This window comes from Sturnira hondurensis, unplaced genomic scaffold (assembly GCF_014824575.4).
Source record: "Sturnira hondurensis isolate 20B ecotype Veracruz unplaced genomic scaffold, ASM1482457v3 Scaffold0007222, whole genome shotgun sequence".
Lineage (NCBI taxonomy): Eukaryota > Metazoa > Chordata > Mammalia > Chiroptera > Phyllostomidae > Sturnira > Sturnira hondurensis.
Window position 1 is genome coordinate 2,011,130 of NW_028079853.1, and position 15,096 is coordinate 2,026,225.

At 32.6% G+C, this 15,096-nt stretch overlaps 1 protein-coding gene across 2 annotated transcripts in view; it reads right to left on the reverse strand.

The window, feature by feature from the left end:
* Positions 1–1,439: 1,439 nt before the first annotated feature.
* Positions 1,440–15,096, reverse strand: part of EAF2 (ELL associated factor 2) — a 50,931-nt gene continuing 37,274 nt past the window's right edge. For both annotated transcript variants that reach the window (XM_037051516.1, XM_037051517.1), the window contains 2 exons: positions 9,110–9,370; positions 1,440–1,883 (listed from right to left, as the gene is read on the reverse strand). In XM_037051516.1, coding sequence (XP_036907411.1) covers positions 1,837–1,883; positions 9,110–9,370 — 308 coding nt within the window. In that variant the 3' untranslated portion in view covers positions 1,440–1,836. The remainder of the gene's footprint in view (positions 1,884–9,109; positions 9,371–15,096) is intronic.

The following is a 15,096-nucleotide window of genomic DNA, read 5'->3' on the forward strand; positions in this document are numbered from 1 at the left end:
TACCAGCCCCTCATGACACATGTGCCAGCCTCATACCCCTCAGCCAAAAATAAATGATATTTAAATTCAGCATAAGCAAATAGAAAGGGCAATTTTAAAAATATCAGTTCTAATAGCATAAAAATACCTTAAGTAAATCTAATGAAAGATGTTCAAGACCTCAGTATAAAACAGTATAAAATATTATTTAAAGACATTAAAAAATATCTAAATAAATGGAGAGACCTACCATAATCGTCATTTGGAAGATTCATATTATAAACAAATATTCCCTAAATCAACCTATTATTTCAACATGAAATCTCAATGGGTTTTGTGGTAGGAAATGACAAGTTGATTTTTAATATTTGAGCTTGCTTTATAGTTAATAAATGACATAGTTTTGATTCTCATAAAGTATTGATGAATAAAACAAAAAAATGAAGACATAGATCAGCTAAAGGTATATCAGAGAAAGTAAGAAAGAAGAAATGAGAAGAGATTAAAATAAAAATTTAAGGATAAAAAAACTTACAGATATGTCTTTGGTAAGAGGTAAAGTTGAATACACTTTTTATTCATAATTGTCAAAACTCGGAAGCAACCAAGATGCCTTCAGTAGGTAAGTGCATAAATAAACTGGTACATGAAGACCATGTAACATTATTCAGTGTTAAACATAAATTAGCAATTGAGTTATGGCAGAGACATGGAGGAAACTTAAGTGTATATTACTAAATGAAAGAAGTCAATTTTAGAAGACTGCACACTATACAATTCCAACTATATGACATCTGAAAAAGGAAAAGGAGACCATGAAAAATAAGAGGTCTAAAAATTGGTGGGGAAGGATGAATATGCAGAGCACAGGATTTTTAAGGCAGTGAAACTATTCTGTATACTACTGTAACGGCAGATACATGTCACTATACATTCGTCAAAACCTAAAGAATGTATGACATGAAGAGCGACTCTAATACAAACTATGGACTGTGGGTGATGATGTGTCAATGTAGGTTCACTAGCTGTAAAAAATATACCACTCTGGTCAGGATGTTTATAGTAAGGGAGGTTGTGCATGAGTGTGAATAGGAAGTATTTGAGAATTTGCTGTACTTGCTATTCAATTTTGTTATGAAACTAAAACTGCCCTAAAAAAATAAAGTTTAATAATTAAAAAAACCTTGCTACTGGTCAGTAGCTTTTAACTATAATCTAATATTTATCTTTCATCCAGATTAAAAAATATTAAAGATGTAAATATTAATTATCTTCACAACACTTAACTGCTTAATTTTCTCTCAAAGGCAAAATAAGAAAATGATAAAAATATTATGAAATAATACTTATTTTAAACAATTATTTAGCTTCACCATACCCTAAATTATAGCTTAATTATGTCAAGAATATATTTCAACAAAACCTGAGGAATATGAGATAGAAAAGGCTCAGAGATATAATTAAAATCATAGAATTTATTATAAATCCATAGTTCTGATATTTAACAACTGGAGACAGCAATGTGGTAAAACAAAGCACTGAACTTGAACAATAGAACACCTACCTGATCTGCTACTTCTAAACTAACAATATGCGGGCAAGTTACTAACCTCTGAGTCTCTTTTCTCATCTTTAAAACTTGAAAAAAGTTTTAAGATTAAATGAAAACAATTGAAAATGCTGGTACTCATAAAAAGTAAAAAAAAAGTAACATCAACTGAAAATTTTGAATCAAATTTAATTTCTTTTATCATTTAAAGTTAAGGTGCATTTTCCTCAGCCTTAGACATTTTTTTCTTAATATAAAACAAATTATTACATGTTTTGCAAATTTTATATGAATAGCTGAATGTTGCTTCAGTCATCAGTGTCACTTCCTGATTCACTCAGCTGCAAATCACTTCCTAAAATAAAAAACAACAAAACTTTAGTAATTATAGTGGGATATTGATGTAGTTGGAAGACCTGTTTATACAATAATTTCAGGCAATAATCTAAATGCTTTTTTATAAACTAGAACTTCTTAAATATTCATTATATTTTTGGATAACATAAATATTATACAAAAAGTAATCCCAAGTGATCATGTTCAGCCAATATTTTTGTCATTAATAATCAGATTATTGATCCTATGATTTAGTCACATCATTAGTAATTCAAGTAATCCATACTAGCTATAAGGAAAAAATACACCATCAATCTTCAGCATAGTTTTAGTAGATGATATTATTTTAGTGTTCTTTCACACACCAACATCACCCTTCTTTTTATACCACTGATTTAATTACATCAGGAAATGAGAGAAAATGTGGTTTAGAAGATCAGACTACATCATTTTGAAATGTTGTCAAAATCATTGCATATTGTATTGTATTTGTTAAGCGTAAGTCACTGATTCCTTTTGTAATTCGTCCATGTGATTATGGTCATGAAACTTATATTCCATTGAGGGAAATATAACTTACATTCCATTGAGGGAAATACAATAAACAAATAAAAATATAGAATATAATGCTAAGTAGGGATAAATACTTTGAAAAAATAAAGATGGGTATGGAGAGAGTGGTGAAAAGCACTATATTAGATAAGGTAGTTGGGAAGGCCTCCTTAAGAGGTGACATTTGAACAGAGATCCAGATGTAAAAATAAAGTCATGAAAATATGGAGAGGGGTAAGTGTCCAGGCTCAGGGAACAGCACACACAAATGCCCCACAGCAGAAGCACGCTTGCTGTGTTCTCCGAAATGTGCGAAGGTCATGGTGGCTGGCATGAAAAGACCGAGGAGGAGAATGGTAAGAAATGAGGTTATTAGAAAGATATCCAGAAGACCATGGTTTCTAGGTCATGGTAAAAACTTTGAATTTTGTTTGAAATGGGAATTCATCAGAAATTATAAGCAGGCAACCAAATTGGATACCACTGAATAAACTATAATGGTGTGGAAGAAACTTGGAATCAGGGAGAGCATTAGAGTTGGTTGATGTTTCTCACATAAGAAATAATACTGGTTTTGACTCAGGTGGTTCAGGTGGGCAGATTTATAATATACTTTGAAGGTAGAGCTTACACGATTACCAAAAACACTGGATTATGGGGCATGAGAGAAAGTGAAAAGTAAATAATGACCCCCAAAGTTTCTGGTCTGAATAACTGAATCAAAGATCGTATCATTTACTGAGATGAGAAACATTAGAGGAATAAGACTGTATGAGAAAAATCACAAGCTCGATTTTTGACATGGTACCATGTAATTATTTACATGGTATTTGAGATACCTAGTAAATATTTAAGTATATACGGTATAGGCAATTGCATATACACGTTTGGAACTCGAGGTAAAGGCTAGAGCTGGAAATAAAGATTTGGGAGTCATTGACTGTAGGGGTTTATTTGAAGCTTTAAAGCTATGGGATTGGACAAAATCATTTGGGTAGTAAATTTAAATGGCTAAAATATATTTATAGTTTTAACTCCTCCATAATCAACAACAGCTGGCCTATTTTGAACAGCTTAAGAGTAGTTTTTAGGCAATATTCAAGCTGTTGTAAAATATCTGGGTCCATTATCTGAAGTCCAGAACTGATTATAGCATTTGATTAAGAAATCTGCTAAAGCTTCTTTGTGCATCTGGTTCCCATGACCCTTTTATCATTTTTCAAAACTTAAATTCCAACTTATTATACAACTACTGATTAGCATAAGAATGTTAAATTTGATCTGATGCCTGTAATATGAGTTCCCCAAATGACACAAACCCAAACATCCTGAGTCCTACTTTTCTTACTAGACTTCCTGCTATAGGAGGTTATATGCATAGTATTACCATGTTGTTAAAATGTTCAGTTTTGAAGATATGAGATTAGCCTTTGAATGAGATACTTAGTACCTTTTGATTGTTTTCAATTGAAATGGTAATTATAACTTGGAAAAGAGGGAATTTACTCATAGCAAATGCATTTTGGACATCTAAACAAATGGTTTTCAATGAGATCAATACTGTTCCCTGGGAAATGTTACAGTAATTTACACAAGTAGTTGCTTATCCAGATGATTTGCAGATTGCTAGTGGCATTGAGTGGGAGGGGAATTTAGAGATGCCAAATGTCTTGGAAGACTGGGACCAGTCTTGTACAATAGTGATCTCCCACATTCTGTAAAACTTGAAATTCCAGTGGGATAGTCATGTACTTGGAAGACCTGTTTATATAATAATTTCAGGCAACAACCTAAATGCTTTTTTATAAACTAGAAATTTTTTCGCACAGATTTAATATACATGTAAATGTACAAGGATGTAGCTATCATGTCAACTGAAAGAACACCTTATTTTGTTTTTCTTAGAACCATACAAAGATTTTCTGTTTTTAATCGTTTGGGAAAACACATTAGTGATCGCAATGCTGCTCACTGTATTTGGGTCAGCAATACAGCACTTCAATACTGGTCTGTATGTGCAAGTCTGTGAATATACAGAGTCCAGCATAAATAGTGCCCCCTTTTTATTACAGCATTTTTAATTACAAAATCATAAGCATGTAATTCTGTAATACTATCACACTGTAATACTATCACACTCAAGCACACAATATGACATTTTAGGTAACAGGTTCAAATTAAAACTATAAATTATTACACCCACATTATTACCCTACTAACCACACTCAAGCAGATGTTACTTCTGCTGGACCTTGTATATGTATATACTTTCCCAGTCCTTATTTCAACATATTAAATAAAAATTATTGACAATATGAATTTAATGCTGTCTTGCTTGTCTTAATTACAAATTTATTCATTAAAAGTAAGTGCAAACATATAGGTATTTCATTATGTCTTCTGTTATAGCCATGCTTGAGTATTTTTACAGAGTGGATATATAGGGGTGGGCACAGGTAGGTTTAAAGTTGTGAGTATGAAAAACAGTTTATTCTTATATTACTATTTATTAATTATTGAATAAGTTATTTGTATTATAACTGTAAATCTACTTTTGCCCACCCCATATATTAGTTTACTATAAATTATTTTTATTTTGTCTTTGGTATCATATTAAATTATTTTCAAAGATGTATGTACATAAGCTATAAAGTTCATTTTAAGACAATAAGAGGTACTTAAAAACATCTATTATAAAAACTGTATTTGACAAAATTGAGAAATGGGATGATTGCATGTAAGAGAGGGTTTACTTCCCCTTATTAGGAAACCTGCAGATTGAATAAGATATATTGAGAAAATAAATTCACTAAGTTTCTTCTAAAGAAATCCCAAGTAGTTATTACTGGTATAACAAATTATTACTAACTTTTGCATGTAATTTTTCTATCCTCAATCTTTCCAAATTCTTTTATTATTTCTATAGTTAGTTGATTCATTGGATTTTCTTTGTAGAAAATCCAAATTTTCTGTAAATAAGGAGAATTTTATCTCATTTCCAATTATCATATCTCCTTTCTTCTATTTTTAAATTGCATTTGCTATAATCAGCACAATATTGAATAAAAACCACAGAATGAGGCCTCCTTGTCTTCTTCCTGACTTTAGTGAGAATGCCTGTAGAGTCTCTATTACAATGATGTTGGCCATAGTTTTGTTTTTGTAGTTAATTTTCATGAAGTAAAATAAATTCTCTTATATTCAACCCTCGGTAAAAGTTTTAAAATTAATAAATATTGAATTTTGGCAAATTAAAATTTGTTGAAATTATATGGCTTTACTCCTATAATCTGTTAATGTGATATATTATATTGACAGTTTCAGAGACTGAACACTTCTTCAATTTCTGTGATAACCTTCACTTGGTCATGATTTAGCTTGCTTTTAAGCACACTGGTTATTCAATTTGCTACTATCTTATTTAGTAATTTTGCATACATGTTCTTATGGGAAATTGATCCACATTGCTTTTTATCTTGTTCTTATACAGTTTTGACATTGAGATTATCATAGAGTTACTAAAAATTGGACCACTTTCCCTAATTTTCTATACTCTGAAACTTTGTAGAAGAATTACTAGAGAATTAGGAACAAAATTCTCAAACTTAAAAAATAAAAGCAAAAAAAAAAATAAAAATAAAAAAATAAAAGCATATTAAAGCTCTAATTTTAATCAGTTTTTCATTCCTAATATTGTTTATTTATGCCTTTTTTTATTCATCAGTCTTCTTTAGAGGTTGGTCTTTTTTGTTAGTTTTCAAAGAAATTATTTCTGGTTTTGTTTATCCTCTAATGTTCCTTTGTTTTCTATTACATTAATTTAAATTGTTATCTATATTACTTTTCTTTTGCTTCCTTTGTTATTAATTATTCTTCTAGTTCCTCAAAGTAAAACTTTTATTCATCTATTTGCAGTTTAAAAAAAAGCTTTTTGAGGCTATAAATTCCCCTGTAAGTACCATGTTGGCTGCATTACAAAATTGCTGAGATATAGTTAGTTTTTTGAAGTTTCTTTTTTATTGTATTTTTTCCATTACTATTTATCCCCCTCATATCCTCTTCATTCCCTTCCCTCTACAATCATGAGATATATTATTTTTGATACTGATTAATTATAAATATTTTGTAATTTTATTGTGGTTTCCTTTTAACATGTAAATTACTAGGCATGTGCACTGAAGTTTCTAAGCATGTATTTTAAATTAATATTTGCTACTTATATTTTCATTGTATTATAGTCATACAAAATAATCAATAAAATAGAAATTCTTTAAAATGTGTTATTTCCTTATTCTAGTAAGAATAAATTTCTACAAATGTTTTATATATACCTTAAACAAATACTCACTTCACATTTTTGGATTGTAGAATTCTATCCTATTAGAATAGGTACATAAATTATATTGTGAAAAGATTTTATCTGCCCTTACTAAATTCTGTCTGATCAATTATAGGTGCATTAATCTTCCACTATGATAAAGACTTGTCAATTTCTCTTACTTCTGTCAATTTTTATTTTTTATATATAACTATGCATTTTAATATATATACATGTGTGGTAAGGATATGTTATTACGGGCATACCAATTCATAATTGTTTATCCTCCTAGTGAATTAAACCCTTTGCCACTATCTGTCCATTATCCTAAGTGAAATAAGCCAGTCAGAGAAAGACAAATACCATATGATTTCACTCCTATGTGGAATCTAATGAACAAACTGAACAAGCAAAACAGAGATGGAGTCATTGAAAACAGGATGACAGCTATGAGGAGTCGGGGAGATTAGAAGGGGGAGGAATGGAACAAAAAAGAAAAAAGACTCATGGGCATGGACAACAGTGTGGTAATTGTGGGGGGAAGTGGGGAGTAAGGAATCTAAATGGTAATGGAAATAAAAGCAAAAAACCCCACAGAAAATCCAATGCTCCAATTTTACTCCTCAAGTTATGAGTAATAACATTAAAGATATAAATAATGAAAGTTCAAAAAGGTCTTTCCTGGTCCCTAATTAACTCACAGTCTTATTCTCTCTGCTATCCACTCTTGGCTCCTTTATTGTTTAATTCTATTACTAGGCTAGAGCTAGTCAGTCTCTCCTAACTGCTTACTTTATTGTGATTAACTTATACAGTGAGATTAGTTTTAAACATACGGGAAGTCCTATTCATTCCCAGAGAACATCAACCTGCATGCCTTTATTAAAAATATTTACTGAATATCAGGTACTATACTAGGTAACAGTATTCAATGACAAACAAAAATAAACAAGATTGCTTTCTTCCTGAAGCTTATGCTTTGAAAGAGAGCAAATCAGACAATTAATATAAATTTATTATTGTCACATTTGATATAAAGAAGCTATTACTCTGAAAGTCGATAAAAAAAGGGGATCTGACCTTGTCAATAGGTCAAAAATTCTTTTTTGACAAAATAAACTTTAATTGTCATCTAAACAATTAAAAAAGTTAACTACATGAAAAGAAAGAAGTGTTTCTGGATGAATGGACAACACTTATAAGGGCCATGGGCTTGGTGAAAGGATTTGAGTACGGTGGCAAAAAGTGGTAAATGTTGCTGTAACAGAAAGAGCAAGACCATTATGTTAAGGTGCTTTGTTGCTATCCTAAAAGAATTATAAGCTATTAATAAATTTAAAGCAGAAGAGGTGACAAATTATAGTTGAATTATGAAAGATCAATATGCTGCAGTGTACACAAGAGATCAAACATGGGTTTGAGTAGATAGGGGGTGAACTAATCAGGAAGTCATTGCATAGTTGAAGCAGGAAATAATGGTATATTAACTATTGTAATAGTGGCATGGATACAGAGAATAGATGAATTTGAGAAATATTAAGGAGGTAAAATAAAGAAGACTTTGGTGAAGGACTGACTATACTGTAAAGAAAGAGAGGAAGTCAACCCATGAATACAATCGGGCTTCCGGTTTGCATAATTAGATGAATCCTGTCTTTTACTAAATGGAAACATGCTCAGCCAAATACTGGTTTTGGGCTAAGTGAATTTGCAATGCCTTTTACTAAAAGATGATGTTGGATTTGTGCATCTAGAGCCCAGAGGTCTGGGTTGAGATGCAAATGTACAAGTTGATCTAACTGATTGCAACAGAAATATGGAGATTATCCAGGGAAAGAGTATAAAAGAAAAAGAAAAAAAACCATCTAGGATTAAGTCATGAAGAACTCCAGCTCTAATAACTGAGTAGAATATTATACTTGTAAACCAGCAAAGGACAGATGAAAAGTATCTAGAAAGACAAACACCTGGCTGGTGTAGCTCAGTGGATTGAGCGCAGGCCTGCAAACCACACGATCGCGATTCGATTCCCAGTCAGAGCACATGCCTGGGTTGCAGGCCAGTTCCCAGTGGGGGACACATGAGATGCAACCATACATTGACGTTTCTCTCCTTCCCTTCCCCTCTAAAGATAAATAAATAAATAAATATATTTTTTAAAGTATCTAGAAAGACAGGAGAAAAACCAGTAAGACATTTTGTCAGAGGATAAAAGAAAATGAATAATTCAATAAGAAGGTAATAATAGGGCCAAATTAATAAAACAAGAGTCTTTCTCTTTATCCAAATTTTAGATCATAATCAGTATGGCTTCACTGTGAATTCTTACTTATGTATATATGTAGGCTAATGTACACTTACTTATATATACTTACTTAAAGTATTCATCAGAAGGCCACTTTTGTCATGATATCTATTATGACCAGGATCTATATTGGGAATCCTGCAATGCCCCATGGCAGACATAGTAGGATGTCCTGAGATACAATTCCCTGGATCAGAAGGAGAGGATCTGTATTCTTCATCTTCTGAGTCACTGGAACTATCCTCACTGCTTGAAGATGATGAACTTTTAGAATCCGATGAACTATCACAACTACTCATCTGGTCCATTAGGCTAGCTTCTGCCTTCAGTTCTGAAAATATAACAGAAGTTAATAAATAGGTTAAATAAATATTAAATAGATATACTGAATAAATACAATCAAGTTTGAATGTGTAGTTTCTGAGAAAGTGTTGACAAGGAATTTAAACATACATTCACAGCATTTATTTAAATAGTTCCTCTACTAGTATGAAATGAAAAGTAGTATCTTTCTCCTACCCCTTCTTTAAAGTTCCATTAATCCTACTCCCCAGGAATAATCAGGTTAATATTCTCTTGTGAATATATATTCTACTTGGAAACTGGCATTTTACATTTTGATACTCAATTCACCTATTATTAGAGCTTGAGTTCACTCTTTGTGATCACCCAACTAAAAGTTAAAAAAAAAAAAAGGAAAGAAAGAAGCAATTCAAATTTTCCTGAAAGGCTGCATCTGTGGACCAATGTGGTTTTTTTTCTGGCTCTCCTCTGTAGTACCTCTCTCTTTCTGTTCCATTTCTGAACAACATATAAACAGAGTTCAAGTAACTCCCCTATTTTTTTTTTAAGATTGTATTTATTTATTTTTAGAGAGAGGAGAAAAGAGGAACAAAGAGAGGGAGAGAAACATCATTGTGTGATTACCTCATGCACCCCCTACTGGGGACCTGGCCCGCAACCCAGGCACGTGCCCTGACTAGGAATTGAACCAGCAACCTTTTCGTTCACAGGCTGGTGCTCAATTCACTGAGCTGCACCAACCAGGATCCTAATTTTTTTAAAAAGCTCCTTTACCATCAAGCCAAGCCATGTTTTAATGTTGAAATTATGAAAATTAAAGGACATAGGCAATGTCTAAATCTAAACACTATATTTATTTATACTATTATACTTAAATATACACATAACTCAAATAGAATATAAGAAAAATGTGAAAGATTAAAACTGTAAAGATGAAAACCTATTTTCACAGAAGCCACCCTCCAATTCTTTTTCTTATTCCTCCAATACATATAATGCAACACAATACATATAGATGCATTTCTTTTTTGCCATCTCTATTGAGGTGTAGTTGACAAGTAAAATTGTATATATTCAAAGAGTACAACACATTGGTTTTTATCATGAAAGTATGTTAAATTTTTGTCAAGTGCTTTTTTGTATCTATTCAGATGATCATATAAATTTTAGTCTTTATTCTGTTATCAGGGTGTATCATTTATTCATTTGCATATGTTGAAACATTCCTAGCATACCAGGCAAAAAACCCACTTAATCATGGTATATAATCCTTTTAATATGCTGTTGAATTCAGTTTACTAGTTTTTTATTAAGGATTTTTACATCTACATTCAACAAATATTGGCCTGTAATTTTTTCTTTCCCGAGTGCCCTTGTTTGGCTTTGGTTATCAGGGTAGCACTGGCCTCATAAAATGAATCTAAAAAGTGTTCCCCCTTCAATTTTCTGGACTAGTTTGAGAATAAAATGTTCCTCTTTAAACACTGAGTAGAATACATCCAAGAAGCCATCTGGTACTGGCTTTTCTTTGCTAGGAGTTTTTGGTTACTGATTGAATTTCCTTACAATATTGGTCTGTTCAGATTTTTTATTTCTTCATGATTCAGTCTTGGTAGATTTCTAAGAACTTGTCCATTTTTTTCTAGGTAATCCAATTTGTTAGCACATAATTATTCATAGTAATCTCTTATGAATTTTTGTATTTCTATAGTATTTGTTGTGATGGCCCTTTCATTTCAGACTTTGAGTCTTCTATTTTTCATTGTTAGTCTAATTAAAGTTTTGTCAGCTTTATCTTTTCAAAAAAACCAACCTAGTTTCCCTCACCTTTTCTATTGTTTTCTAGTCTCTACTTCTTTTATTTCTACTCTGACCTTTATTATTTCCTCCTTCTCTTAACTTTAGGCTTAGTTTGTTCCTTGAGGTATAAAGTTAGGTGAGTTGAGATCTTTCTTTTTTTTTTCTACTGTAGGCATTTATTACTATAATCATTCCCTTTAGAACTGCTCTTATTATTGCACCCCATAAGTTTTGTCACATTGCACTTCAATTTTCATTTATTTCAAGATATTATTTATTTCCTTTTTTATTTCTTCTTTGACCCATTGGTTTTTAGGATTATGTTGTTTGATTTCTACATACCTGTGATTTTTGTAGTTTTCTTCCTGTCATTGATTTACTTTCATACTACTTTGGTTGGAAAAGATACTCAACATGATTTCAATCTCCTTAATTTTGCTAAGACTAATTTTTTAAAATTGTTATTCAAGTATGGTCTCCATTTCTCCTGCCACCATTTTCCCCTGCCCTACCCTCAATCCTACCTTGCTTTGGCTTTGTCCATGTGTCCTTTATAAAAGTCCCTTGACAACTCTTTCCCTTCTTTCCCCATTATCTCTGTCCCCTCTGATTATTGTCAGTTTGTTCTCTATTTCAGTGTCTCTGGTTATATTTTGCTTGCTTGTTTTGTTGATTAGATTCTACTTATAGGGGAGATCATATGGGGTTTGTCTGTCACTGCCTGGCTTATTTCACTTAGCATAATGTTCTCCAGTTCCATCCATACTATCGTGAAGCATAGGAACTCCTTCTTTCTGCTGCATAGTATTCCATTGTATAAATGTACCAGTTTTTTAGTCACTCATTTATTGATGGGCACTTAGGTTGCTTCCAGCACTTGGCTATTATAAATTGTGCTGCTATGAACACTGGGGTGCATAGGTTCTTTTGAACTGGTGTTTCAGGATTCTTAGGGTATAATCCCAGCAGTGGAACTGCTAGGTCAAAAGGCAGTTCCAATTTTAGTTTTCTAAGGAAATTCCATGCTTTCCACAGTGGCTGCACCAGTCTGCACTCTCATCAACAATGTAGTAGGCTTCCCTTTTCTCCACAACCTTGCCAGCACTTATTGTGTAAGACTGATTTTTTTTAACCTAACATAAGATCTATCACAAAGACTGTTCCACGCCTTCTTGAGAAGAATGTGCATTCTGCTGCTGTTGGATAGAATATTTTATGTTAAGTTTCTTAGGTCTATGTTGTTTAACATGGAGTTCAAATCTAATGTTACTGATTTTCTGCACGAATAGTTTATCCATTGTTAAAAATAGGGTCTTAAAGTCCCCTGCTATTATTGCATGGCTGTCTCTATTTCTCCCTTCAAATGATTAATATTTACTACATTTAGGTGCCCCAATATCGGGTACACATACAATGTTATATCCCCTTGATGACTGATCCCTTTATCATTTGATTATGACCCTCTTTGTCTCTCGTGACTGTTTTTGACTTAGTTGCCCTTTTTCAGTTTCCCTTTGAATGGAATCTTTTTCTGTCCCTTCATTTTCACTACGTATGTCCTCAATGCTGAAGTAAGTCTCCTGTAGGTACTAATAGTTGGATCTTGTTTTCTTTTGGGGGGAACCAGAGGTAGGAAGGCTCTACGTTTGACCTTTAATCACTGGATTTTAAGGTTCTATCCTTGGTCTTCTAACTTTAAACACTCTCCCTGGGATCTTGTTTTTTATCCACTCAGCTACTCTATTATCTTTTGATTGGAGAATTTAATCCATTTCACTTTGAAGTAATTATTGATAAAGTACCACCTTGTTAATTATTTTCTGGTTGTTTTATAGTTTTGTTCTTCTGGCTGTTTTCCTTGGTGATCTGATGAATTTACATAGTGGTACACTTTATTCCCTTCTGTTTATGTATTTACTAGAGGTTTTTGCTTTATGGGTTACTGTGAAGCTAAATAAAATCTCTTACAATTATAACAGTCTATTTTACGCTGAGAATAATTTCTCTTAAAAGACCTTACCCTTTATTCCCCTCTTTACATTTTATGTTTTGATGCCACAATTTACATCCTTGAAAATTGTGTATTCATTAGCAAATTATTGTAGCTCCAGGTAATTTCAATACTTTTGTCTTTTAAACTTATAGTAAAGTAGGTTTCACATTTCCTTTAGCATTTCTTGTAAGGCGTGTCTGATGGTGATGATATTGCTCACCTTTTGTTTATCTGGGAGAATCTATATCTCCTTTGTTTCTGGAGGAGAATTTTGCTGGTTGAAGTATTCTTGGTTGGGAGGGGTTTTTTGTTTGTTTTACTGCTATGAAAATATCATCCCACTCTCTCAGCATGCAAGTGTTCTGCTAAGAAATGTACTTTCAATTGTTTAGTGGTTATTGGACTATTCAGAGTATTCATATCTTGGTTGAGTTTTGGCAATTTTTAGCTTTTAAGGAACTGGCCTATTTCTTCTTAATTGTAAAAGTTATAAGCAAAGTCACAACATCCCTCTATAATCCTTTTAATGGCTGCTGAATCTGAAATAGCATTATATTCCTGATATTAGTGATTTGTGTCTTTTCATTCTGTCAGTCTTACTAGAGGCTTATCAATAGTAGTAATTTTTGGATGAACCACTTTTTTTTTCCAATTTTTTTATTTAATTATTTTTCAAGTACAGTTTTCTGTCTATTACTCCCATCCCATCCCACTCCCCATCCTCCCCCCTCCCTCCCATTTCCACCCTTCTCAGTTGTTGTCCATGTATCCTTTATATAGGTTCCTCTAAATCCCTCCCTTATTTCCCCTGAAATTCCCTCCCCTCTCCCCTCTGGTCACTGTCAGCCTGTTCTCTATTTCAGTGTCTTTGGTTATATTTTGCTTGCTTGTTTGCTTTGTTGTTTAGCTTCCTGTTAGAGGTGAGATCATATGGTATTTGTCCTTCAACACCTGGCTTATTTCACTCAGCATAATGCTTTCCAGATGAACCACTTTTTGTTTCACTAATTTTTCCCTATTGTATTTGTTTTCAACTCCATTGATTTCTGCCTTCATTTTAATAATTTGCTCCTTTTTCGCTTGCTGAATTTAATCTGCTTTTATTTGTTTGAGGTAGGAACTTAAATTATTGATATGGCAAGTGTCCTTATTCCTAAAGTAATCGTTCAGTGCAATAAGTTTCCCTCTGAGCACTCCTTTGGCTGTAACACATGTTTTGGTATGCTGCAATTACTTTAAACAGTTAGTTCTACGTATTTTTTAAAGATTTTATTTATTTATCTTTAGAGAGGAAAGGAAGGAGAGACGGAGAGAATCTCAATGTATGGTTGCCCCTCGTGCGTCCCCTGCTGGGAACTGGCCTGCAACCCAGGCCTGTGCCCTGACTGGGAATCGAACCGTGATTGTGTGGTTCACAGGCCCATGCTCAATCCACTGAGCTACACCAGCCAGGGCATATTTTTAATTATCTTGATTCTTCCTCCTTAAACCATGGATCACTTAGAAGTGTGTCATTTCATTTCCAAACATTTAGAGGTTCCCTTGTTGTTACTTTTAGTTTTATTCCAATACAGTCAGAAAACATGCAATAATTTTAGTTTTTATTAATTGATCAAGACTTGTTTTATAGCCCAGGATATGGTCTATCTTGATAAATATTCAGGGGCACTTGAAAAAAAGGTGAAGCCCATTGTTGTTGCATGATAGATGTAATAGAGATCTAGATACATAGGTGTCAATTATATCCTGTTAATTACATTGTTCAGCTTTTTGACATCTTTGCTGACTTTCTATCTAGTAGGTCTTTCAGTTGCTAAGAGCAGAGTATTGATGAACCCAAATATAATTGTGGATTTGTTTATTTTTCATTTCAGCTTTATTAGTTTTTGATTCATGTATTTTGTTTTGGAGATGTCCCACTTTGTAGTAATTTGATTTACTCTGGGTCTACTTTGTATAAT